This window comes from Lutra lutra, chromosome 6 (assembly GCF_902655055.1).
Source record: "Lutra lutra chromosome 6, mLutLut1.2, whole genome shotgun sequence".
Lineage (NCBI taxonomy): Eukaryota > Metazoa > Chordata > Mammalia > Carnivora > Mustelidae > Lutra > Lutra lutra.
The window spans coordinates 143,507,791-143,534,439 of NC_062283.1; the positions used below are offsets into that span (position 1 = coordinate 143,507,791).

The 26,649-nt window shown below is 42.4% G+C and overlaps 1 protein-coding gene across 9 annotated transcripts in view; it reads left to right on the forward strand.

Moving 5' to 3' along the window:
- ARID1B (AT-rich interaction domain 1B) overlaps positions 1–26,649 on the forward strand; it is a 441,388-nt gene that overhangs the window by 26,537 nt on the left and 388,202 nt on the right. For all 9 annotated transcript variants that reach the window (XM_047732510.1, XM_047732515.1, XM_047732511.1 and 6 more), the window contains exon 2: positions 25,642–25,836. In XM_047732510.1, the coding sequence (XP_047588466.1) occupies positions 25,642–25,836 (195 nt within the window). The remainder of the gene's footprint in view (positions 1–25,641; positions 25,837–26,649) is intronic.

Below are 26,649 nucleotides of genomic sequence, written 5' to 3' on the forward strand. Positions count from 1 at the left end.
TTGACTGGGGCAGGATATACGTCCCATTTCAGGTTCCATCCAAAGCTTTCACCCGCCCCCCTGTTAGCCATCTTTATTTGCACAACTCTGTATTCTCTGGGATCTTGGCTTAAGCAGCAGCCCTAAGTAGCACGGAGCTGGAGGATTTTGGCCTTTCAGATGAGATTGGGGTCCCCTGGGAGTAAATGGATCACCCAAGGTTGGCAATCCTGTTAGCAAGAGCTTGCGCACGTTAAAGCAGGCTTCTGGTGTTTTGTACAGTCGTCTGTTTCGTTGGAATTTTTACTGGCTGTGATTTAATTTTGTTTTTTCATGTTCTAGGCATTCTGTCATTTCCTTAATTCCCCCCCCCCCCAAAACATTTTGAGTTTTATTCCGAAAAAAAAAATTTTTTTTACGGAAGTGCAGTGCGCGTGTATGTTCTTATATAAAAAAAATTCAAGCACTGGCGAAAACATTTATGTTTAATATTTAAATTCCTTTCACCACTCTACTTCCCAGTATACACTCTTAAGTTAAATGTATTTTTTTCTAACCTACTTTCTCTTTTAAAACACTGCATAAGGGGACGCCTGGGTGGCTCAGTTGGTTGAGCGGCTGCCTTCGCCTGAGGTCATGATCCCAGCATCCTGGGATCGAGTCCCACATCGGGCTCCTTGCTCAGCAGGGAGCCTGCTTGTCTCTCTGCCTCTGCCTGCCACCCTGTCTGCCTGTGCTCTCTCTCCTTCTCTCTCTCTGACTAATAAATAAATAAAACCTTAAAAAAAAAAAAATAAAACACTGCATAAGAATGCTTACAGTTATGTAAACATAAACAATCCATGTGTAAGATCATATTACATACATTCAACTGGTCTTGCCCCGCCCCCGGAAGTCTCTTTTGGACACATCCCATTGGTTCTGCATTTTAACTTGGGGTGATTTTGTGTGTGTGGTGGTGGAGAGGTTCTCTTCTTATTGTCCAAGCAATCAGTGAACAATTGTTAAAAAAAAACCCACATTGTCATTTTTACTGTGGACTGCTGAATCACTTTGGAATGTCATTATTTTGTGAGGCAGTTGGCCAAGAGGATGTGCCTGGAAGGATCATGACAGGATCTTTAGGCATGAGCCCTACATCGCCTTTTTTTGCGACCTCTCAGATGCAGTCCCAGGCCTCCTGTGTCACTGTTTACTTGTATGCTGTTCGTAACAGAGTTTCTTACAAGGAGTGTGTTATAAAAAGGCTACAAGATGTGTTACCTTTTTTTTTTTTTTTAAAGATTTTATTTACTTATTTGAGGGAGAATGAGTGAGAGAGAGCATGAGAGAGGAGAAGGTCAGAAGGAGAAGCAGACTCCCCAAGGAGCTGGGAGCCCGATACGGGACTCGATCCTGGAAGTCCGGGATCATGACCTGAGCTGAAGGCAACCACTCAACCAACTGAGCCACCCAGGTGCCCGATGTGTTACCTTTGATGCTTTAACCCTATTGTATCCCAAAGCTGAAGCAGGGTGAGACATTTCAAAGTAATTGAATTCAGTAATTGAAATTTCTAAAGTAATTGAGAGAAGATGAGAGCATTTCCTACTTAGAAGGCATCAGCTGGATTTTTTTCCTTAACTTATTTTCATTGTGTCTAGTTAGCTTCAGAAGTAAGAAATGAGAACAGAAAGGAGAACCTACAGTGATCTAATATAGACCTGGAAATCCTTCAAAGTTCTCGTTCTTTTTTTAGGTATAGTACTAAATAGATACCCTAGTTAGATGGGCTATAACTTTGTAATTAAAATCTCTTGAAAAAAAACATTGGGACACTTTTGCTTCTGGCAGTCTGTCGAGTGGTAGCTTTGTGCATGTGGGCTCTCGCCAAAATTGACCATGAACCAGTAGGGTCTTGATTCTCGTCAGTCCGTGTAGTTTGCTTATAGTCTTCATGCTACAGATTCTCCTGAAATCATACCTTTTTCCTTTTCATTCTCTTTCATGCCTGTGTTTTTTTTCAGTTTAGCTGAAAACAAAAAAAAATTTTTAAGTGGGGTCCACAGTGAGATCAAGGCCTGAGCTGAGATCAAGAGTCGAACGCTGAACCGACTGAGCCACCCAGGCACCGCTCAGTTCAGCTGAAAATTAAAAAAAAAAAAAAAAAAAAAATGTTTTAAGTACACGAAGTCTAAATAGTTAAAGAATGTTTTCTAATCTCTATGCAAATATGAAAATTAAAAATAAAAATATCTATTGTTTCTTAAGATTTATTCATTATTCAAATAAAGAATTTACTGATCTTTTTTTTTTTTAAATAGATTTTATTTATTTGACAGACAGAGATCACAAGTAAGCAGAGAGGCAGGCAGAGAGAGAGGGGGAAGCAGGCTCCTCGCTGGGTAGAGAACCTGATGTGGGGCTCGATCCCAGGACCCTGAGATCATGACCTGAGCTGAAGGCAGAGGCTTTAACCCACTGAGCCACCCAGGCGCCCCTGGTTTTAAAATATAAATCATTATCCTACTCTCTTCTGCTCTTGTTTTTGCTTGATAAAAGGAAAGAAACTTAAAAAACAAAAACAATAGACAAAAATCTTTGATTAAAAACAAGTGTTAAGGATTTTTGTTTCATTGGACTTTGGGGGAGAAATATCTTGAAGTTGTACATAGGAGTTTGTTTTTATCTCTGTGACTCTAAAATTAATCAGAATCACAGGATTGAGTAAATCTCGGAAATACTACTTTTTGGAGATTTTTATTAATTGTGTCTGCTTTATTTGGTTGATTTGCTGTAAAACACCAAAGCCCTAACCTAGTAAAGCATTAGCTGCCTTATTTTTGGCCTCCTTTTACATTGCTTACTCTGTGCATCAGGCCGGCCCATAAAGACCCGGTGTGTTTTGGCTCTGGACTGCTGAGGAGTGTCGTGCTCTGACTGACCTGATGTAAAGAAATCAGCACATGAGACCCACAGTGAGTCTTCTGCCCTTGGCTTTCCAGGCTTGGTGAAGGATGCATTTGTTTCGTACTCGGGATGTTACAGTGGGGTATTGACATTTTACTGATGTGGAAAACTGTATATATATTCAGCTGCCTTTCTTTTTTTTTTTTTTTTAAAGATTTTATTTATTTATTTGACAGACAGAGATCACAAGTAGACAGAGAGGCAGGCAGAGAGAGAGGGAAGCAGGCTCCCTGCTGAGCAGAGAACCCGATGCGGGACTCGATCCCAGGACCCTGAGATCATGACCTGAGCCAAAGGCAGCGGCTTAACCCGCTGAGCCACCTAGGCACCCCCAGCTGCCTTTCTTTTTAAAAAGAAACTTCACAGTTTTAATTTTGAGATCTAGATGAAACATAATCCCTGGAGTGCTCTTGCACTGTTGCAGTATAATCTTTTCCTACGATACCTGATTTAGTTGGAAACAAATTAGGAACTATGCATGCTTAAAGGAAGCAATTTAATAAACAGGATTTTAGAGAAACCTAATCAGAATTGTAAAATGATACTCACGAATCAATTGCATTATACAGAATTACTAGGTTAGATGTAGCTTTTAGATAAGTGTGAACACATCTCAGGCTTCTCTACCACCACTGTCAAGAGCATTAATAAATTTGCCTTTCTTGCTTAAAAAAGAAAAAAAAAAGAGAGGGAAACTCCTTTGTCCCTTAAGTTTTATTGGTTCATTCACAAATGATTAAAAACAACCTTCTCACATCACTTGGGCGGAAGGCAAGCAGACCCTGGAGCCGGCTCCAGCTGTGGCCTGGTCTCTCCAATGAGGTTCAGCACGCTGGGCAAGGCCGCCTGTCTGGAGATGGCTCTGTGCTCAGGTAGCATGAAAACGGCAAAGAGATGCAGCCCTAAACTTTGGGATTTCAGCAAGCATCTGGGAGCCGTGTATGGCTGAGAACTGAGAATTGGGGTTCAGGAGTGAGCCGAAGACCGGAAGGTCACCCAGACCCTATCTCACAGACCTCTGGCTGCCTTTTACATAGGAGATAGAGGCAATGAGAAGTAAACAATTTTTATTTTAAATCATTGTTATCCCTTGTCAGCATGTATGCGTGCAATGTTATGTAGTTGCCATTAGTTTTAATCACTCATTTTCAGTTCACTGTTTTGTATACATTTTCTTACATTGGTATCATTGTTAGTGCTTTTTTTTTTTATTATTGAGTTAGACTTTAGGTTGGTCTTTCATGCATATTTCACTTGTCCTATTTATTCAGTGCGCATGCATATGTCGTGTTCGGTTCTGGGTTTAGAAAAGGAGTGCACACCAGCAGACCGTTCTGTTTTATAGATGAGGAACTCAAGACCTGGAGAAGTTAACTTCTCTCATCTCTGGTCCTCTGGCCGGTGCACTAAGATTTGGATGCCTGTTCCTTTCTCAGTGCCTATTATGATGCGAAGGGTGTTTTCTTTTATCTTTGTAAAGTGTCTTTCTGTTTAACTTGGCCTCTGCCATTGAGGAGACAAGAGAAAATTGCATCCAGACTTTCTCAATATTATAGTGGAGGTTTCCTCAGAGGTCTCTGAGGCCACAGAAGAGATGGGCTTTATTCTGCCTGGGGATTCCAAGACAGTCTTGATAGGGAAGGTGATCCTTAAAGGATAAATAAGAGTTTGCCCAGAGATGGGAAAAGTAAAGAGTTCCCAGTAACTTCTGGAACTATGGTTTCAGGCTTCCTCTCAGGGAAAATACTAGAGCCGGTATTTTGAGCAGTAGCTGGTCCTGCGGGAGGGGGTTTGGAGCAGCAGTCTGCTTGCGTGTGGGAGTAAGGAGCAGCTATATGGAAAGTATTAATCTTTACTAAGCCGTGGATTAGCTTTTGTTTGTATTTGCTGCGTAACAACTTGAGTGTTGTAAAACACCGCACATTCATTATCTCAGGAGTTCCTGTGTGTCAGGAGTCCACGCGTGACCTGCCGGGCACACACGTTGAAGGTGTCAGGAGGCCGTGATTAAAGTCAGTGGGCTGCGTTCTCAGCTGGAGGCTTGACTAGGGAGGGCGCCCTCACACTGCTGGCGGTGTTCGTTTCCTTGTGGCTGTAGTGTCATGGCCACTTGCTTCTTCAGTGCCACTAGCAGAGAGAGGGTCTTTAATTTCTGGGGAGGCTGGACTTTCTTTTAAAGGGTCCATCTGGGATGGTTTCTGTTTTCATTAGCCCAAAGTCAACTGATGAGGGACTTCACCTGCATTTGCAAAATCCCCTCACCTTTGTATATTCTCAGGGTTAGGCACAAGTCCCAGGTCTCGCCCATTCTCAGGAGGGTTTGCACAAAGCTGTGGCTGTCCGGAGGCAGGGATCCAGGGGGCCGTCTTGAGTTCAGCTTGTATGTTACAAAGCCATAAAAACAGAAGTGGTGTGTCTTTGTCTGTTCAGGATGTCATAATAAAATACTGTAAACTGGGTGGCTTCAACAGTAGGAATGTATGTCTCATAGCTCTGGAGTTCTGAATTCTGAGATCAAGGTTCCAGCAAGGTAGGTTTCATTCTGAGGTCTCTTGCCTTGGCTTGCACACCTTGCTGTGTGTTCATGTGACTTCTTTGTGTGTGCATGGGGGTGGGGGGGGTGGGTGGAGAGAGAGAGAGAGAGAGAGAGGATGCCTTGGTCTTTCTCTCATCTTATTATAAGGACACCAGGCCTGTCAGATGAGGGCCTGCCCTTATGACCTCATTTAACCTTTACTACCTGCTTACGGGCCCTATTTCCAAACACAGTCACACTGGTGATTAGGGCTTTAGCATACAAATTTTGGGGGGACACATTTCAGGTTCACAGTTTGTTCGTATCATGGGTTATTAATTGGAGTGGCTCGGAGGGGAGCTTAATGGCCATTAGAGATCTCTTCCCCAAAGAGTACCAGCCAGACTTGGGAAAATCCTGATTCCATCTTTTTGTAAGTGTGACTTTGGGCAGGTTACCTAATCTAGGGGTAATTCCCTTCAACTAAAAACAGTGGCTTGTAATGTTAAGTACTTCGCAGGATTTTTGTTAGACTTGGTTATTTCATTTGTAAAGCACCTAGCACCGTGCTTTGCTCACCGTAGACACTCATCAAACAGTGACTGTTGTTATATTTGTGTCTTGATATTTCTATATGTCTTCATCTTTTATTTCCCACCTTAAATGATATAATTTCCCCACGAATCCTTGCATTTCTTTCAACTAGAACTTATTACCCTTAGCTGAGCACTTATGGGACTTCATTTTCTCTGTCCTGTGGCATTTACAAGCTTATTTATATGTTGTTTTATTTGTATACATCCTTTATTTTCTCTGTTATAGTGTATGTTTCTTAAAGTCAAGAACCATCTTATACATCTACTATCGTTCATTGTGACTTGGACATTAATATTTGTTCAGTTTAAACAATGTTGAATGAATGGATATGGACTCTTGTTTCCTCTTTTATCTGAATCTTTGTTTCTTAACCTTTTCTAACTCCTGCCTCCTTTGGATAAACGTAATTTTCCTCGTACCTCTTCCAGCATTCAAGATGTATCATCCCGAAAGACTAGGTCCCTATTCCCCACTTGTTTTGAGAAGACAGAAGCTGGACTTTTCCTTCAAATCCTCAATAAGTGGGATTATTTTATCAAGCTACTTTTACATGGTATGTTTAAAAATAGCACTTTCCCCTTTATCCCCCAAACAGGAAATTTTATCATCCTGAATACACATTTTCAAGTGTACCCTCACGCCGGCCCCCATTCCTGTTTCTGTAGATAGCATCCGCCCCTTTTCACTTCAGCATCCCTGCTCTGAGCCATTTCTGACGCACTGTGGAGTCCTGTCCTAGGCAGCGGCGAGGCAGGCTTTCCTACGCTTAGGTAAAGCCTTCACATCCTTTGCATATGCAGAAGATTTTTCTGCCTTCCCTTTATTTGGTCCTTTTGTCATGAAAGGTGTGAAATTGATACACATTTGAATTTGTGAACCCTCTTTTCTGACACTGTGTGTGTGTAGCTTAAGGAGTGATTCTAGGCATCTATTACGCTTTTATAAAGCCTTTTCCCCCAGAACTTAAAGCACTTCGTAGACATTATCTTATCAGCACTTAGCACATCCCTATGAGCCAAGTGAGAATTAGAGACCGTTGCTCTTACTGTGCAGGGGAGTAGAATGTGGCCAGGAGGTCCAGGAGAGGCCCTTACCCTTCTTTACCCTTCCAAGGTGTTTGTGCTGGGGGAGACTTTGCCTTTATATTTTCTAACCATAAATTTGTCACGTTAACCTGCATTATGGGAGTGGGTATAATGGCCCAATTAGCTTTCCTTACCGAGCCAGCAAAGAAAACACCTTGGGTCACAAGATAACAGAGCAAATTTATGAAGTGATCTTTCTTTTGAAAGAAAATCTGTGGCTGTATGTAGGAATCAAAATTCAGTGTACTGAAAGGAAGGCAAATTACATCTAGTTTCCTGAGGAGGCCTCTTTTAAATTCATTTAAAAGAGGTCTTATTTGGGATTGGATTGCATTGAATGGGGATTGTTTTAAATGAACCCCTCTTCCCCCCCATACTGGGAAAGTTATTTTATGCATTTGAAAACAACTTGGCTTTGTGTGGTCTACCTTGCCTTTTTGATATCTTGAGATTGTGGGAAATGCTACTGTGAGCTGGGAGAAGGCAAGATTTAGGGACCTTTGCAGAAATGGGCATTCTTTCTGAAAAGGCAAATTAAGGGTAAAGAAAAATTGGATCTTAGGCTGGCTTGATGCCATTGATGTATATTTTCATTTGAAAATATACAGGTGGGGCCCCTGGGTGGCTCAGTGGGTTAAGCCGCTGCCTTCAGCTCAGGTCATGATCTCAGGGTCCTGGGATCAAGCCCCGCATCGGGCTCTCTGCTCAGCGGGGAGCCTGCTTCCTCCTCTCTCTCTCTGCCTGCCTCTCTGCCTGCTTGTGATCTCTGTCTGTCAAGTAAATAAATAAAATCTTTAAAAAAAAAAAAAGAAAATATACAGGTAATGCAGTCTCACTTTCTTTTTTTTTTTTAAAGATTTATTTATTGGAGAGGGAGCATGAGTTGGGGGACGGGCAGAAGGAAAGGGGGTAGAGAGAATCCCAAGCAGGCTTCTCGCTGAGTGTGGAACCCTGCGGGGGCTTGATCCTAGGACCCTGAGATCATGAGCTGAGCTGAAATAAAGAGCCAGGATGCTGAGCGGACTGAGCCTCCCAGGCGCCCCAGTACGGTCTCACCTTTGCTGATACTCAGTAACTTTTAAAAAGTCCCTCTTTCTTCCCTGTTCTATACTTGTCTTATCGTTTTCTTTTACATGAAAATACTCTTCAGCCTAATTTTTATTAATCGATTGTGATGACAGATTTACCAAAAAGTAGATGGTTAAATAGTGAGCAATAAACTAAATGTAAAAGGTGTGTGTATCTGACGATAACAGACACAGATGTTTTTGGAAGATGAATCAGTGTGTGCTTATGTTCGTTTTGGACACGCTTACATCGGATATATTTTGGTATTAGTTGTAAACTAAAATTTCTGGTCAAGAGTATTCCTATATCAAGGTACATATTTTGTAACACAGGTTAACATTGAACTCTGGTGCCTTTACATTCTAGTTACTATTTTCAGGTACAAAAATCTTGCATGCTCCTAACCCTAGATTTGTACATTAGTTAGGTTAGCAGATAGGAACTGGTATAGAGTGTACTTGCCGTGAAACACTTTCAGGTTTCTCTCAGGCTGAAGGGGGTAATGTGACTTCTTTGGTTTTTCTCCCCTATCCCTTTCTCCCCTCACCCATTTTTAAAATAGCAGTGCTTTTCATACTGTCAGAATTTCATGTTGTGACACCCTACTCAGAAGTTATGACAGCAGGGTAATGACAGCAACTGCCTCCAGAGAATCAATCAGGCAATTAATTTTGTAAATGAAATGCTGATTATACAAAGCTTCACATGAGAGGCCCAGTGATTAAAATCAATTTAACAAATTGTTTCAGGTGGGACTTGATTAATAATTTGCCATAAATGCTGAGCCTATATGACCAGCATACCTTGTTGTTACTCCTACTATCCAGCTATGTATCGGGAGGGAGACAAACCTTAAGAGACTCTTGATCTCACAAAACAAACTTAGGGTTGCTGGGGGTGGGGAGGTGGGGATAGGGTGGCTGGGTTATGGACATTGGGGAGGGTATGTGCTATGGTGAGTGCTGTGAAATGCGTAAGCCTGATGATTCACAGATCTGTAGCCCTGGGGCAAATAATACATTGTATGTTAATAAAAATAATAATAAAAAATCTTGTTGTTGCTCTTAACAACCTAGCTCTGTATAAAAATCCTCAGGTAAACTAAGCACCGTGTCATGCTGTCACACTAGTGGAGCTAGGAGTCTTATGCATGCACACTCACATATACTTACTCTTTGCTTGTTTGTCTAGCTACATAGACCCGGCTAACAATGAAGACGGAATGCGTTATTGTCATTCTGGTCCATGTTTTCCTGTGTTCTACGGAAAAAACAAAAACTTGCCTCGACAGGTTTGGGTGCAACCGAGTTAAACAGGACTTTTTTCTATGTAGGATGTTTTAGACTTTTATTATGCTGACTTATATTCTGAATCTTAAAGAGCGACATCTGCTTTATAGACATTTTCCCTTCTTTCTTTCTTTTTTTTATAATAGTCATGAAACTTTATGCTCCTACCAACATAGCTTCAAAGTATATAAGGCAAAACTGATTAAAGGAAAAAGATAAAAAGGAAAAAGAGCAAACCCACAGTCAAAGTAGATTTTATGCCCCCCTGCCAGAAATGAACAGAATAGGGGGTGCCTGGCTGGCTCAGTCTGTAGAGTGTGTGACTCTTGATCTCAGGGTTGTGAGTTCGAGCCGCACACTGGGTATAGAGATTACTTCACCCCCACTAGGTTCCAGTGTCCGTGGAGGTGGAAGGTCCTGGGTCAGATCCATCTCTGATTCCCCAGCAGCCTAGACATTTTCCATTCTTAATTACAGTAACAGCTGTAAACATAGTTTGGGAAATGATGTTGTAAGAATATTAGAAATAGTAACATTTATAGACTGGAAACAAAAAATGCCTATGTTTGGAGCATTATAATAGGAACCCAGGAGAAGTCACACTGGGAATAGGAGACACAGCTGGATGTCTTTCTCACATTCATACACTAAACATTGGTTAAGTGCCTGCTGTAAGCCAGACTTGGGATCCGGTGTCATAGTTTTCATTACGTCTAGTTGAAACATCTAGAAGGCAGTACAATATTATTTAGGAGAAGGTAGCTTGGAGAGGTAAGGGTTAAGGTGCACTTGAGAGTGTTTTGTTTTTTTAGTTTTTTATTAAGTAATAGGAGCAATAATTGTTGACTGTATGAGGAGTAGGGGCTATAAGGAGAATTAGGATGAGGAAGACACCTTTCTGCCCTTCAGGTGCTCACTGATGGGAGGCCACGAAAGCAGGGTTGCAAATGGTTGTATAGATGTTTATTATCTGTTAAATGAGATAGTGGCAGAGAAAGCAGAATACTTCATCTTGGACTTTCTGGAACCAGGAAGAGTTTCTTCAGTTTACAGGTACCAAAGGTGTGTTGGGTGCAAGGGCGTTCTAGAAAGGGGTGTGCCTTAGTGCTTTGGCACGGAGGTGTGCATGAGGGCTGTCTAGGTTTATTATCGAAGACGTGGCAGGTGGCAGGTGTGGCACCCGAAGGTGAGCCTTGATTATTTGGTTGTTGAACTTCTGGGCTTTGAATTCTTTAGACCTCTTTGTAGCCCTTTCCCTGCCTTTTTGACTTTAAGGGCAGTTTATTGGTAAGATTTCTAGTCAAAGAATGGGGCAGAAAGGAGAAACAATCTCTAACTGTCCTCATTCCTTTTGATTACTTAATCACGACAGGTGGACGTTCTGGCACGGAGGAGGGCTGGTTCTAGAATGCTGGAACAGAAGGGGCTGTAAGGGTTCATCTTACCCCTGGGACGCTCACAGGTGTGACTGCTCAGGAGGGACAAGCGCGCACACGTCAGCAGTCACCATGTGCTAGGCACTGTGTTTTGTATCTACTGTGTTATTTCATACTGAAGACAGTGCTACGAGGTGGTTACTGTTATAATCCTAACTTTTCAGAGGGGGAAGCTTAAATTTGGAGAATTAGTAGGATCTGCCAGAGATCACACAGTAAGTGGTGACCCCCTGTGCAGGCCAGCCTTAATTCCAGAGTCTGCGCACTTGACCCCACTCTGCTGCACCAAAGAAGGCCCGATGGCTGGGGAGTTGGAGAGTTAAGCTCCACCTGCCATGGCAAGCAGTTGTGCTGTTACATGGGGGGCCGTCTCTGTACCCTCTCCTTCCTCTGGTGCAAGCTTTGTCAGCCACAGTTTTGGGATAATCTGCTTTTTAAAATTTGTACAGAGATTTAAAAATACTGGGTATGTTTTCATTGGATAGTTGCTCTCCTGATTTTAAACCAGAGAATGTGACAGTGGGCCCCCTGCCCTGAGAGGCACTGCTAGGGGACCAGGTCTGTTTATACCCTCTTTAGGGAAGAGGAGGGAGCAGGGTCACATGTCAAAAGTGGGGGTTATGAGAGCACATTTTGAAACTTATAAAAACAAATAGGGGAGGTTTCTGGATTATAGATGGCACATTTCAAATCTTTAATGGCTGGTTTGAGAGCTTTTAAAAAGCATAGTAGGAAACCTGAGGGGGCAAAAGTCTTATTACATCTTGAAAGTTGAGATACCCTTTCCCACAAATCATATTTTCAGGTTATCTACCAGAGCAGGATTTTAACTTGGAAGATGGCTTTTTATTTTTTTAATTAAAAAACATTTTTGTGGAATCTTCCTAGGATTATTTTTTTTAAAAACACCTCCTTTTCCCCCCTTAACTTTATTATTATTATTTTTTTAAGTAATCTTTGCACCCCATGTGGGTCTTGAACTCGAAACTCCTAGATCGAGAGTCACACTCTTTTCTGACCAAGCCAGCCAGGAGCTCCTTCTGAGGATTTTTTTTTTTTTTTTAAGTATTTAAAATACATCTATTCAGTATGTGTTTTGCCAGCTTTAGTACATTTAGGAGAAGTACTGCAGCCCCATCCTCCTCCCCAGTAATACCTTAGCACACACCCTTCTTTTCCCCGTGTGTTCCCTCCTGGTGCTCTGACTCTCAGGGTTCTCCATGTTCCTTTTCCCCTGCTTTCCTCCTTACAGCGTCCCCCCACCCCCTTAGGTTTTAAGCCTGCCAGCGGCCCCCTTGACACCTGCAGCTGTGAGGGCCTCTCAGTTCCCAGGAGCTGCAGCCCTCCTTGCCGATGAAAGGTATAGCGATTGTTCTCGTTTTCCGTTTCTTTTTGCCCTTCTTTTAGCTTTTATTTGGAAATAATGTCAGATTTATGAGAAAGTCTCAAGAATAGTGCAGACAAATCCCGTATGCTTTTTATTTGGATACATCAATTTCGAACGCTTTGTTACATTACTTTTACCCACCTATCTGTCCACCTAGGGTGCCTTTTCTCAGGATCCTTTGAGAGGCGGCTGCACACACCATGCCCTATACTCCCTCACAGGTGCTGGTGTAGTCCTGGAGCGCATTTCTTGGGATGAGGTGATTCTTCCCCAGACCTCAGTGCAGTCGCGGCTGGTGGGGTATTTAACTTGGGTGCAGCACTTGAAATATTGTCCGTATTCTCGTTTTGTCCACCGTCGTAATAGCACCTCCGTAGTGATCTTCTTTCCTTCAGTGTAGGATCCTGGCTAGGCCTTGTACATGCATTGAATTGCCCTTTTTCAGTCTGTACTGAAGAGTGGACTTGAACTGCAGGGGGCCATTTATATGTGGATTTTTTTTTTTTTTTAATGAATACAGTACTATAAATGTATTTTCTTTTCCTTATGATTTTCTTTTTAAAAAACATATATATTAAATATACATATTATAAATTATGTATTTTATATATTATAAATATAGAAATCATATATCCTATAATATTTATATTATATATATTATAAATATATAAATATTAAAAATATGTAAGTGGGTTCCAAGCCCAGTGTAGGGCCCAAACTCATCACCCTGAGCTCAAGACCTGAGCTGTGATCAAGTGCTTGACTGACTGAGCCACCAAGGTGTCCCTCCTTATGATTTTCTTAATATTTTCTTTGGTATACTTTTTTTTTGTTTTTTAAAGATTTTATTTATTTATTTGACAGACAGAGATCACAAGTAGGCAGAGAAGCAGGCAGAGGGAGAGGTGGAAGCAGGCTCCCAGCTGAGCAGAGAGCCCGACGCGGGGCTTGATCCCAGGACCTTGAGATCATGACCTGAGCCGAAGGCAGAGGCTTTAACCCACTGAGCCACCCAGGCACCCCTCTTTGGTATACTTTTTGTAAGAATATAGTATATATACATATAACATGGAACATATAATACGTAGAACATACAAAATATGTGTTAATTGATTATGTTTTTGGTAAGGCTTCCGGCCAAGAGTAGGCCAATAATAGTTAAGTTATTGGAGAGTCAGAACTCATAAGTGCATTTTTGATTCTGCATGGGGTCATTGCCCCTAACCCCATGTATTCAAGAGGTCAACTGTATAGTAGTCATACTAACTTTTTGTGCTTTGAACAGTCACATTACACTACCACCAGTATATGCTTTAACTTAACTATGGCTCTGATAAAGTGGGTCTTCGGTAGGGGCTTGTCTCCAGAAAGCACATTTGCACGGGGGGCTGGAGCCTGTGTATCAAGCACAGCAGGCTCTCTTTGTCTAGAGATAGCTACATTAGTTGTTAACATTCGTAATATTTGTACTGGCATTTTCTTTCATGCAATTTTAAAGTTAATTTCAAAAAGTTAATGGAATAGTTTGAAATAGGCATGTTGGTCACCATGGCAATTGCCGGGGAAACCAGTAACTTCTCGTTTGTCTTTCGGTGCCACTCTGACATGTCCTTGGACTTGTTTATCCGTGCAGTTCACATACCAAACATCTTCAGAATGGCTGTGTTCTTTTTGTTTTTTGTTTTTTGTTTTTAAAGATTTTATTTATTTATTTGACAGAGATCACAAGTAGGCAGAGAGGCAGGCAGAGAGAGAAAGCAGGCTCCCTGCCAGGACCCCCAGGATCATGACCTGAGCTGAAGGCAGAGGCTTTAACCCACCGAGCCACTCAGGCACCCCCAGAATGGCTGTGTTTGTGAGGGAGGTATTAACTTCCCTCAAAAGGTGAGAAAACAGGCTTAGAGCGCTGGAATAATTTACCCAACACTTCATGGCTAGTCGGCAGTAGGAGAGGAATATGAACCCCGGTCTACATGGGATAAGACTTTATGCTTTTCCCTTGTAGTAGACACAGCAAGTCAGTTTCTGCTTGCTTGCAAAATCTGATAATTACTCGTGGCTTCCTGCCACGGTGAAAGATTCTGAGGCTTACTGGACTGCAGGAAAATGAATTCTAGGATTGATGAGTAGCGTCTGTCTTCTGTACGAGAGTGGAGGGTGGAGAGTGTCCGTGCCTCATGGTGATTATTCTGGAGTTCACTTTCACACAATAATGACAATAATAAAAAATATCCCTATTAAAAACCTGTTATGGGGGTGCCTGGGTGGCTCAGTGGGTTAAAGCCTCTGCCTTCAGCTCAGGTCGTGATCCCAGGGTCCTGGGATCGAGCCCCGCATCGGGCTCACTGCTCAGCGAGGAGCCTGCTTCCTCCTCTTTCTCTGCCTGCTTCTCTGCCTACCTGTGATCTCTGTCTGTCAAATAAATAAATAAAATCTTAAAAAAAAAAAAAGCCTGTTATGGGCCAAGGACTTAACTCTAGTATCTGCAATTCTATAACAGCGCTGTAGCGATGGTGGTAGTGTTCTTGGTGTTCAGATGAGTAACAGATGCAGAGAGCTGACATGCAGAGAGATCCTTCAGCATCACAGCTAAAAGGGACGAGGTTGAAATTTGACATATTCCCACAAAAACTTCCTTTCTGATTTAAATCTGTATTTATATGGGAAATATACCATATTATTTCTCTTTCTTAAATAAGCCTGCTACTCAGTTGTCAGAAGTGACACATGGATATGAATGATAGTGCATACTTAGAGATGTAAATTTTAGAAATAGTTAAAGCCATGGTAATAGCTCTACAGTTTTTTTTTTTTTTTTTTTTTTTTTTTGGATAGTGAGAAATAAGAAATCCAGGGAAAATAGAAATATATACCATTACTATTTTGATATTCCCTTTAGATCTAATCTACACTTGAAATAAAAAAATATATATACACTTTGGTTTATTCATAAAGTTATTACATTTGCTAAATTAAATTTAAGAGTATGTTTCAGTCAGACAGTAATTTACACATTGAATTGACTTATAAGTTGCTGAGCTTGGGGGATTAGGCAAATAATAGGTTTTGCCAGTTTATAAAAATCCACCCCAAACTGGGGAACTGTATTTTCTTGGCTTATTCTGCGGTATCTGGATGATAGCTATAAATGGGTTTAATATTTGTCTTTTCACTTCTTCATTCCTATTCCTGTGGGACATTCTAGCTGGGAAGACAGACTTTTATCAAATAGTCACACAAATAAATGTTCTTGTAGGCTTTACTGGGTGCCATGAAGGAAAGGCACAGTGTTTTCTGAGGGGATCCTGCCTCACTCTGTCCAGGGAGGGGTTCTCTGAGGACAGCGTGCCGGCGCGGGGTTCCGCAGGAGCATGGGGCTCCTTGTACATGGAGGGAACGGCGTAGTTGAAAGTCCATTGGTGGGAAAGTATGTGGTTTTTTCCAGAGCCCCATAGAGGCCAGTGTGGTCGGAGGGGGCAGATTTCCTTTTGGCAGCAGTGGTGGGTCCAGCTGACTGGATTTGGTGAGGGATGGCTGTGGTGGGAGAGGAAGGAGTCAGAACGCATCCCTGGATTCCAGCTTGTCCATCTGGGTGGGGTGTCTTCCACTGAGATCAGAAGCACGTGGGGCGTATCCCACGCATCCAGGCAGGAAGATTGGGTGGCGGTTGGGTAGAGAGCTCTGGGGCTCAGGGAAGCAGCCAAGGGAGACACATCTGGGAGTCACAGGCATGAGGAGGTAATGGAAGCTATGGCTTAGATGAACTTGTAAAACGTGAAGCTTTGTCTGCAGTTACGCCTGATTCTTTCCTCTTGTACCTATTGACTATTGAGAAGCCTGCTTTCCAATTAGAGTCCTATTGTGTAACTGGCCATGTGGTGTCGAGCATGTCATTGCTTTTTCTGTTCAACGAATGTTAATGATGCCAGGCATTGTGCAAAGTGCTAGGTACACAAAGATGAAGAAAACAAAATTTTTACCTTTAATTAACAGTATGCTGGGAGACAAGAAAATAAATAAATTATTGAGTGATTTCCCTCTGACTTCAGTTTGCTAATTTGTTAAGAGGAAAAGAAAAAGATTTAGGAAGCTCTTACTGTGTGATAAATCCTGTGGTACCTCATTTGATCCCTTAACAACGAAAGGGGTGAACACCACTGTACTCTATTAGACGTGAGCCAAAGTAACGCAGCTAGTAGGTTGCACAGGCAGAATTCACACTCAGGTTTGTCTGACTCTGAACTCCCTCCCTTTCCCTTACACCTGTATTGCCAGAATTCTAAGTGTTTTATCTAAACCACGGACTGTTTATTTTATATGAAAAAGATGGGGGAATTTGAAGCAGGGAAGAGGTTGTCACCCATGGTGGATGTTTTTGCTTGCATAGTAAGCAGATCGGCAGAGTGCTTTGATCAGTGGGAAGGATTTTCCCAATTTCTCTTGCTCCAAGAATGCTGATGCCTGGATCTGTGTCAGTCTCTATGAATGGCACTAGTGGTTAGCCGAAGGCCTTGTCCCCTTCCTTGACCTCTTCAATATTTTTGTCAGTGACATGGGCAAAGACATGAATGAAATGGTATGCCGATTTAATTGGTGTTTGAAGTCAAGGTGGGAGATACAGTGAATATGTTAGATGTCAGGGTAGAATGGTGACCAGAAATAGGCAAAATGAAAATAAGCAGAGATACAGACCAACTTCTGCCACTAGAGTCAATGCCCAACCGAATCATGGGAGGGGGGAAGTGGGGTTTCATTGCAGTTCCTGGGATGGATCAGGAGTGTGACGGGGCTGCGGGACAAGTATGCAGATCCAAGGCTGCATGAGTACCAATGTAAGCTTTGTGGAAGAGGAGCAAGTTCCGCCCCATAAGATTTTTTTGTGTTAGGGGTACTAAGAATCAGTGTATTTTGCTCAGAGAAAGGAAATAGATAAACGGCTGTTGTCAGATATTCTGCAGAGAACCTAAGTGAAACTTTTCAAATGGATGTAAATTTCAAGGAACAGACTTCTGTTATGTAGAAGGAAGGAATTAATAACCTTTCATGGTTGTAGACACTTAGGGGATTCGTGTATACATCAGCTGTGAACCAATGAGGTTCTTTTCTGTGCTAAGATTTGTCGTCTCATTGGTGAATCCTTTTCCAGAGAATCTTAGGAATTGTGATCAAATGGAAATGTATTAAAGTGCTTTGGAAATGCATGGTAGATACTGGTTATTATTTGATAATGTAGGTCAGGAGGGTCTTCGGATGGGTTTCTAGAGGACATTTCATTGACCCCTGACACTCACTATATGTTAATTTTGGATGTACATCCATGATGGATGCATTTTATAAAGTATGTCTAAGAGTTCAGAATCACAGCTTCTGAATGTTGTTTTTTATTGGTAGTTTATGGAAGTCACTCCATACATATGTAATAACATATTAATATTTTATGGCTAATCTTAATTCTTAAAAATGAAAATCCAATGGTATTTTAAATTTAGAATATAGTTAGGAAAAAATATTGTGTCTTCTACTTCTGTCCTGTTTAAGGATAATATATATGTGCCAAGCTTCTTTATTTAAAATTCTATATCAAGGGGTGCCTGGGTGACTGAGTCGATTAAGCATCTGCCTTCTGTTCAGATCATGATCCCAAGGACCTGGGATCGAGTCCTCTGTCAGGCTCCCTGCTCAGAAGGGAGTCAGCTTCTCCCTCCGCCCCTCCACCCCTCCGTCTGCTCTTGTTCTCTCTCTCTCTCTCTCAAATAAATAAATAAAATCTTTAAAAAAATAAAATTACGCATCAAAACATGTTTCTTTCAGATAAAAACTGCACAAATAAAAATTGCCTATAATCCCATTTTTACAATTTTTTTCCTTATCCCCTTGCCCTCCCTCTTACTTCAAATTTCATTCTGTGATTCCACAAATATATATGTTCTATTTAACTTGCCGTAACGAAACCCAAACCAAAAGTATTGACAGGGTCATATTTCCAAGCCAGTAGATGAGTATTTTGATCCCTCCCTGCCCCTCCTCCCTCACTGCAGGTGGCATCCTGGTTAGAGGGCACCATGGTTCTTAGGATCAGCAACCAAACAGCCTTTTTCACCATAACCGATGGCTTAGAATTCTACTTCTTGATCCTTCCCCTACCATTGTAGAGTATAACAGATATTCCTGTATTGACAGAAGGAGTGCTGATACTCAGATTTGAAGTTTGGATCTTCAGAAATAAGTAGTGTCTTGTCATTAGTACAAGTAAGAACATGGTGGGTTTAGATGCTGGGTTACACTTTCTCCTGCCTTGGTTTCATGGTGGACAGGGATGCATGCTATAGTGCAGGGGACCGTGGGCCCGAGTCAGGAAACTTGTATTCCAGTCTTGGCTCTGCACGAGTGCTGCAGCCCTGGGCAAGTCCCCACACTCCCAGCCTTCAGTATGTCATCTGGGATGACAGTGTTTCCTTGGTAATTGGATTCTGTGGTAGTGGTGACAGTGGTAACTGAGAATCTTGGTATTTTCTGGCTTGAAGAAGAATATGAAATGAAGGAAAAGCCTTTAGTGCCTTGCTCCTCTGTTTTTGATTTAAACTAATTTTAACGCCATTAGAAGAACTTGACCAAAGGATGTTGCATTGTATATTAATGGCTTTACTTGTGTCTTCTTCATTTATGTTCAGAATCGATACAGAAATTGGTCAGTGATTTTTGCTTTTTATTTTTGAGAATATTTTACTTGATGTGATCAGTCATCATTCCCGTGGAGTTACTGAGTCAGCACAGTCTAAGTCATCTGTGCTTTGTGCTAAGTGAGACATAAGGACGTGCAAAGCATAGACGTTGCCATTTTCGACTACTTGGGAGATAAGAAATAACACATGAAAAACGACAAACTAGTACATGAGTTCAATAACAATACAAGGCAGGCGAGGAGTCTGTTATAAGCAGGCCAGGAGAGATTCTTGGGGTAGGTCCCATAGATGGTATTTCTGCGGGGGTGGTGAAGGCGGAAGCTCTGCTGTCCTTGAACCTGGACTTGAGCGAGCTTGGGTTCAGACCAGAGGGGAGAGCAGGAGTGCTGTCAGAAGGAGGACCAGCAGCTGTCCCCTGCTCGTGCATGCTGTGAATGGGGTGTGGGTGCGGGGATGGGAGAGAACGAGCCTGGGACAGCTGTGCCCCATCCATCCCCGCACTACAGAAAACCATAGTAATGTTTGCAGCATGCCTGGGAAAAAATGGGCATTTTTGAGTTATATTTAGACATTATCACAGAAGAGTAAACATAGATGGCTTCACGATATGACGGCCACTCCGTACAGGTCGCTGTGCTGGCTCTGATCCTTATCAGCCTGATTTTCACATAGTCGTAACTCATGCACATCGCTCTTAAACATTTGGCATTGTTTTGTGTGTACTTTTCCATGTCTCTGGCCCACTCTGCTCTTGTGTTACGGCTTGTTCACATATTCTGTGATTGTTGAAGAGTTGGGTTGTTCTAGTTTTCTCCTTTGAACAATTGGTAAGTAGCTCTGAGGCCTGTTACAGTTCTTACTAATTTGATTTTCACATTCCTTGTGAGTTAGGTATTATTTCTTACATTTAATGACTGAGAAGACTAATAAGCAACCTATTCAGGGTCACACAGCGGGGGTAAGTGATGAGGTGAGGACGTGGGCCCACCGTGCAGCCAGGCCCACACGTTCTTCACTGGACCATCCCGTCTCCCATCAATATTAGGAATCGCATAGCCGCAGGCAGATTGGGATAAATCACACTCCTGCCCCATTGGAGAGAAAGGATAAGAGTTGGAACAACGTATAGTTTTTAAAGCTTTTGTTTAAAGCTCATTGTCGTGTTATCTCTCAGAGTGAAGTAGTGGTGAAAAGCCGATTAGTAGGTATAAAATCCACTAGTGCAAACACTCATTTTCTCAAATTGGGTTTCATTATTTTTGTCATTTTATAGGTAATGGTGTATTACCTCAAAGTTCTCTTTAGCTGCTGGTATGATAGAATATTCTCCCAAATAGTGGTTCAAAATGGGAAGAGTTTCTCTGAGCTCTTATTTAATCCAGACATATAGATATGATTATAAATCCAGAAAATACAATAGTTCTTTCAGTGGGTTTTGCAATGCCCTTCTTCGATTTGTGGTCTCAGGAATTGGGCTGAAAAAATGGTGAAATACTGTATTCAGAAATAAACTACTAATAAACTATATCCTTACCTTGATATTTAGTAGTAAATACAGTTACATCGATATCTTTATTATAAATGCATACGTAGGCGTACTCTGGAAGAGTGGTAATGAAGGAATAAGTATAAGAAACATCAAGTCTGTCTAAAGTTGGTTGCCTTGGTGGCTCAGGTGCTAAAGCATCCAAGTCTTGATCTCAGCCCTGGTCTTGATCTCAGGGTCGTGAGTTCAAGCCCCACATTCCTGGCTCTACACCCAGAGTGGAGCCTACTTTAAAAAAAAAAAGTCTATCCAAAGTATACTGAAAGTATATAAGCTGTTGTTTAATTTGGATCATCTTTTAAAAGGGTTGTTGGAGGGGTGTCTGGGTGGCTCAGTTGGTTGGGTGTCTGTCTTTGGCTCAGGTCGTAGTCCCAGTCCTGGGGTCCAGCCCTTTGTCCAGCTCCCGGCTCACCTGGGGGTCTGCTCCTCCCTCTGCCTGCTGCCCCTCCCTCTGCTCATGTTCTCGTTCTCTCTCTCTCAAATAAATAGATTTCTTAAAAAAAAAAAAAAAAGGTGTTGTTGAGTTCTGAGGCCAGTCTTTGATAAACCTCTTTTACCTATAATATAGCTTAACTGTGCCGCCTCAGTTTGGAATTTATATTCAAGTATACATTTAAAAAATACACATTGTTCTCCTTATTTCATCTTCCTGGGAATGGAAAACCTTCTGAGGATTTGGGAGGAGGTAGGTAGCCGTGGCAGCTTCCCAAAAGGAAATCTAGGAAAGCATGGGTGCATACATGTGCGTGTGTGGTGTCCCGACTCACATATACATGTACACACAAAAGTTTCTTTGAACAAGGGAGGAGTTGCAAGAGAGTCTTACCAAGAAATAAAATTGCACGAGACACTGAGTAACTAAACGTACACAACTGTGCTGAGCGCTTTGAAAATGGGTGCTCCGTACTGCGGCCTTCCTAGCACCCAGCTTGTTCTACAGAATTGACGCGCAGATGACAGCGCTTATGCAGTGGACCCCAGGGAGGACAAGCATGTCTGTTTAGAGTACTTGAGGACTGTTTTCATGGGGACAGTTTCTCTGAGACAGTGTAAATTTTATGTAAGAGTGAAGATGATGGGACTTTCGAATAGATCAACCGAGGGATTGATCAACCGAGCTATGAGGGATAGCTGAGAAACAAAATCGTTTTGGGTTAGAAGTGAATATGAGAAGAGACTTGGCTTTTAGGTTTTTTGGGTTAGACTTAGATTTGCTTTGGCCTTTGGTTTCTCCTAAAGAGGTAATAGTGAGAAGCTGGGGTTGAGATCCTGCCCTTGTACATATTTAATGTTAAAAATAGCAAGAGCAGGGTGCCTGGGTGGCTCAGTGGGTTAAGCCACTGCCTTCGGCTCAGGTCATGATCTCAGGGTCCTGGGATCGAGTCCCGCATCGGGCTCTTTGCTCGGCAGGGAGCCTGCTTCCCTCTCTCCCTCTCCGCCTGCCTCTTTGTCTACTTGTGATCTCTCTCTGTCAAATAAATAAGTAAAATCTTAAAAAAAAAATAGCAAGAGCACACAGGATGAATTTGGGGTGTGGATGAGTATTTAACACAAGGCCATAAAGAGAGGTTAAAATTAAATAATTTGCACTGTATAAGTATCTGTTTTCCTATCTGAAGTCTCACTGAAAGGTATTAGATGCATTTTGAGAGGTACAGATGATTTGCGTATTTCATGGTTTTGATTTTCAGAACTCTCAGGGTTAGGCTAACATTTTTGACATGGGTGCAAATTAACTGAATTTTAAGTAGGACTGTGAGAGGTTATGGCAATGATGAGACAGATAGGAAACAATTTTAGTCACCGGTAAGATGAATTTGCTGTACCGTTATCTATGGCATTAAAATACAGACATTCCAATCATTTTTTCCATTTTAAATTTCTGCTTCAATTAAGCCAGTTTTGGTGGTACACTATTTGAAGTGAAATCAGTAGACCTTTCCTATGTCCTGGCTAATCCAGATTGAATGTAAAGATAGGGCTGCCTCAGAACTCCATATTCAAAATGTAGCTTGAAATCTGATTTACTCAGCCTCTCTGTTGACCATTCATTCATTCGGCGGATTCTGAGATCACCAGTTAAGCCTTGATTTTCACACTTCTGTAGCAAGTTTTATTTTATCTTTTGAAAGAAAGTGGGGAAAATAATTACATTTTGCTTTTGTAAGGCATATGTTCTAATTTAAATCACTCTGGGAAAAACTTAATTCTTAATACTCGGTTTTCGTTTTATGACACTCTATCAACATACATGTTTGTGTGTTGAATTGTGAGGTTAGCCCAGGTTGTGTAACATCAGTGTATCGTCATTGTGAGTACAAGATTTCCCTGACTGGTGAAAGTAACACATCTAAAATTCCATGAAATAGTGAATTTTGAGCAGAACTGTTGGGCCTACACGTATTTTCATTCAGGTGAGATGGAGTTCCTGGCAAATTCCTCAGAATCCCTCAGAGCTGAGTTTCTCTTTGGAAGGCTTTGGTAAAGCCCATCGCAGACCCATGAAGATGCTCCCTCCTCATAGTGCCTTGTGTGTCCTGTTAGGATGTCTGCTGTGTGCCTTTTTTTTTTTTTTTTTAAGATTTTATTTATTTATTTGGCAGACAAAGATCACAAGTAGACAGGCAGGCAGAGAGAGAGGAGGAAGCAGGCTCCCCGCCAAGCAGAGAGCCCAATGCGGGGCTTGATCCCAGGACCCTGAGATCATGACCTGAGCTGAAGGCAGAGCCTTTAACCCACTGAGCCACCCAGGTGCCCCTGCTGTGTGCCTTCTAATCTTTTTTCAGCCTGTCTCCTTCAGGGAATTGGTCATTTCTCCAGTGCTGGCTGGTCATTTTTCTTCAGTGCCTGGCACACTGGCACACTACACATACCAGCCTTGGGCTGGGGTATCAGTGGGAGGAAAGACCACCAGTTCTTGTAGCTTCCCCAGCTTGGGTTTTCCGTCTATGCTCCTGGCTCATGTCTCCCCTCCCATTCATGTCTTAACGTTCCTTACCTTCTGACTACTGCTCTCACCTCTGATGAGGCCTTGCTTGCCAGACCCAGTAATTCCCTTCTAGTCATCGAGAAAAGCTTTCACCCTCACCTCTTGGACACCTACCTGGCCGGCATTTGGCACACCTAATTTGGTGCCACGCACGACTCCCTTCTTTTCCATGATTCTATACCCTCTAGAATCTCTGTTTTCTGACTGTTCTTTTGGCTTCCCTGTGGGCTCCTGCTTTCCCTTCTCCCTAAAATGGTGATATTCTTTACAAATTTGTCCTCTACCCATTGCTCTTGTTTCATATATTCTTCCTAGATGAAGTTCTTGAGTTTTTATATTATCCAGTATTTGGTGAACATTTTATTTTGTGCCAGGTGTACTATTTGACTTATGTCCTGGAGATACAGGAGTGAGTAAAACAGAAGAATCACTGCCTTTCCAGGAGCGTGTATCCTCTGTTTGCTGATTTTTCCCTATTTATCATTCTAGGTCAGCCCTTATTCCCCAAACTATAAACACATTGGGTCCCTTCCTTCTAGATGTTTTTGGCTGGATTTCCTATAGGAACCTCAGATTTCCTATTCTGAAGGCTCTCTGGCATGTGGGGGAGAGGGTAGAGCTGCTGCTTTCTCGGCATATCTGACTCAGTTGGTGTCTTACCCTCCGTTGAGCCACCATTGACTGTCTTCTTCCGTCACTTGCTCAGTCTCTAAGTCCGTATTGCATTTCCATCATTACTTGCATCTGGGCTGGCTTTCTCCCACCAGTGCCGCCTGTTCAGAACCTCAGCTCCCCTTCCTGCAGCAGCCCGCCCTGCCTCCAGGCCACTGCTGGAGAACAGGCTTTCCGAAAGCTGGATCCCACTGTAGCTCTCTGTTAAAAGCACCCAGTGGTTCACCCCGAGATGCAATCTGAAGCCTTTAAGATGGCGTGCAGGGCTCACCCGCGTGCTGGTTCTGCCTGCTTCAGCTCCTTCTCTGCAGATTCCTCCGTCCTATGGATCTGAACTGCCTATGTCTCCTCATACCCTCCTACACAGCTCACCTCCCTTGAGCCTCTCTGCTTTACGCTGCTGCTCTGTGCCTCTCTATGCCCACCTTGAGCCTGGCGCTTCCTCACTCCTTCTGCTAATTTTTAAGCCTTCTAATATATTACAAAGAATCTGGCATACAGTAGGGATCAATATATGGTTTTGGAAGGAAGGAAGGAAGGAAGGAAGGAGGGATCTGTTGGGTGAATGCTGCAGGCTTTTGTAGCACCGCGGGGAGGGACTTCCCCCACCTCCGCTTTGCTCCTTTGAAACACCCAGGGCAAGAAAGTCCCAGCGGAGGCTCTAGTTCTGGCTCTCCTGAATGGCCTTGGCCCTGGGGCCCATGGGCTGACTCACCAAACCCAAAATAAAACTCAGAGTCTAGTTTGGAACTGGTTATGTTTGGTAAGATACTGACATGGGGAAGGTGGATTGTGACTCAGAGTCTGGGTGCCTATTCATGCGCAGTAGTGAGCTTTGAAAATTTTTACCCTAGGCATTCTATATTAATCAGAAATCCTCCCTTTCACTTTCTAATGTGCACTCAGATGCATTAATGTTTGATCAGGAGTTGCAGACTCAGGTCCACATTAAAGTAGTTGTTCTAAGAATACTTTGAGGTCAAAAAGCGTTGCTAACCAACACTCAGTACACTTTGTCTTTATTACTAGTTAGCTGAAAGTAGCTGGGTGAGGTTAACTATCATGCTCATTTCTTATATATGTATTAGAATTTTAGATGTTTTCTCTCTGCAAACTGTTTCCTACTCTTGTTTACGTAGGAGCCCTCATAATTGTTAAAACCTTCCTAAAAGTAAACAGTAAATGTCTTGTATCTGTCTAGGCTTTGTTCCTAACCGTTCTCCTTTTGCCAGCTTATTATTGTTTTTTTTTAATTAAATAATTGACTGATAGCATACTAGTTTCAGGTGTTACAACATAATGATTTGATATTTGTATGTATTATGTATTTTTAGTATTGTCAAAAGTAAGGATAGTTGTGTTTTTAACGTATATGATAGTATAATAAAATTTCTGCCTTTGTAATAAATAATAACTTAATCTGTGTCTTTGTTTATTTCTTCCCAGGGAAGCCCAATGGATCCCATGGTGATGAAGAGACCTCAGTTGTACGGGATGGGCAGTAACCCTCATTCTCAGCCTCAGCAGAGCAGCCCTTACCCAGGAGGCTCCTATGGTCCCCCAGGCCCACAGCGGTATCCAATCAGCATCCAGGGTCGGACCCCCGGGGCCATGGGAGGAATGCAGTACCCACAGCAGCAGGTTTGTGCTGGTTAGAACCCACCCCCCTTCAATTTGGTGACGTTTTGTCTTTATTGCTTACAGTCTGCCTAAGATTGGTACTAAGAGAATTAGGGGCATTTCACTGATTTTCTTTTCTCTTTTCGTAGTTTCTTCAAGTAACTACACATCCAGTTTCCTTTTCTTTCCAAGAAGGAGAAGTGATGGGGCCCCTGGGTGGCTCAGTCGGTTAAGCTCTGCTCAGGTCTTGATCTCAGGATTGTGACTGCTACCAGAGTTGGGCTCCATGCTGGGCAGGGAGTCTGCTTAAAAAAGGAGCGGGGTGGGGACTGGGGAGGGTGGTGTGCCTGGGTGGCTCAGTCCATTAAACATTGGGCTCTGGATTTCTGCTCGGGTCATGATCTCAGGGTCATGAGATGGAGCCCTACTCTGCATGGGTTCCCAGCGGGGAGCCTACTTAGGATTCTCTCTCTCCCTGTCCCTCTGTCGTCCCCTGCCCACCCTTGCATATATGTGTGCGCGCACTTTCTCTTTAAAAAAGAAAAAAGAAAAGAAAAGAAAAAAAGGAAAAGTGAGCTTCTTAGAAAAAAGTGGACGAAAATACCTGTTTGGTCATAGAGGGCTGCTACTGTGTTACTGGCTGTTAAAAGATAGGCAGTGTCAACATTTTGCGCCGAGTTATATAGATCTAAACCTCCGAGGTGAACTAGGCTTGCTAACATTTCTGATGCCAGACTCGCAGATTTTGAACTGTGAATAGACTTCGTCCGGTGAAGTTTTAATTATTTAAAGAATAAATAACCATGAAAATGGCATCAACTTTGAGAGAAGTTT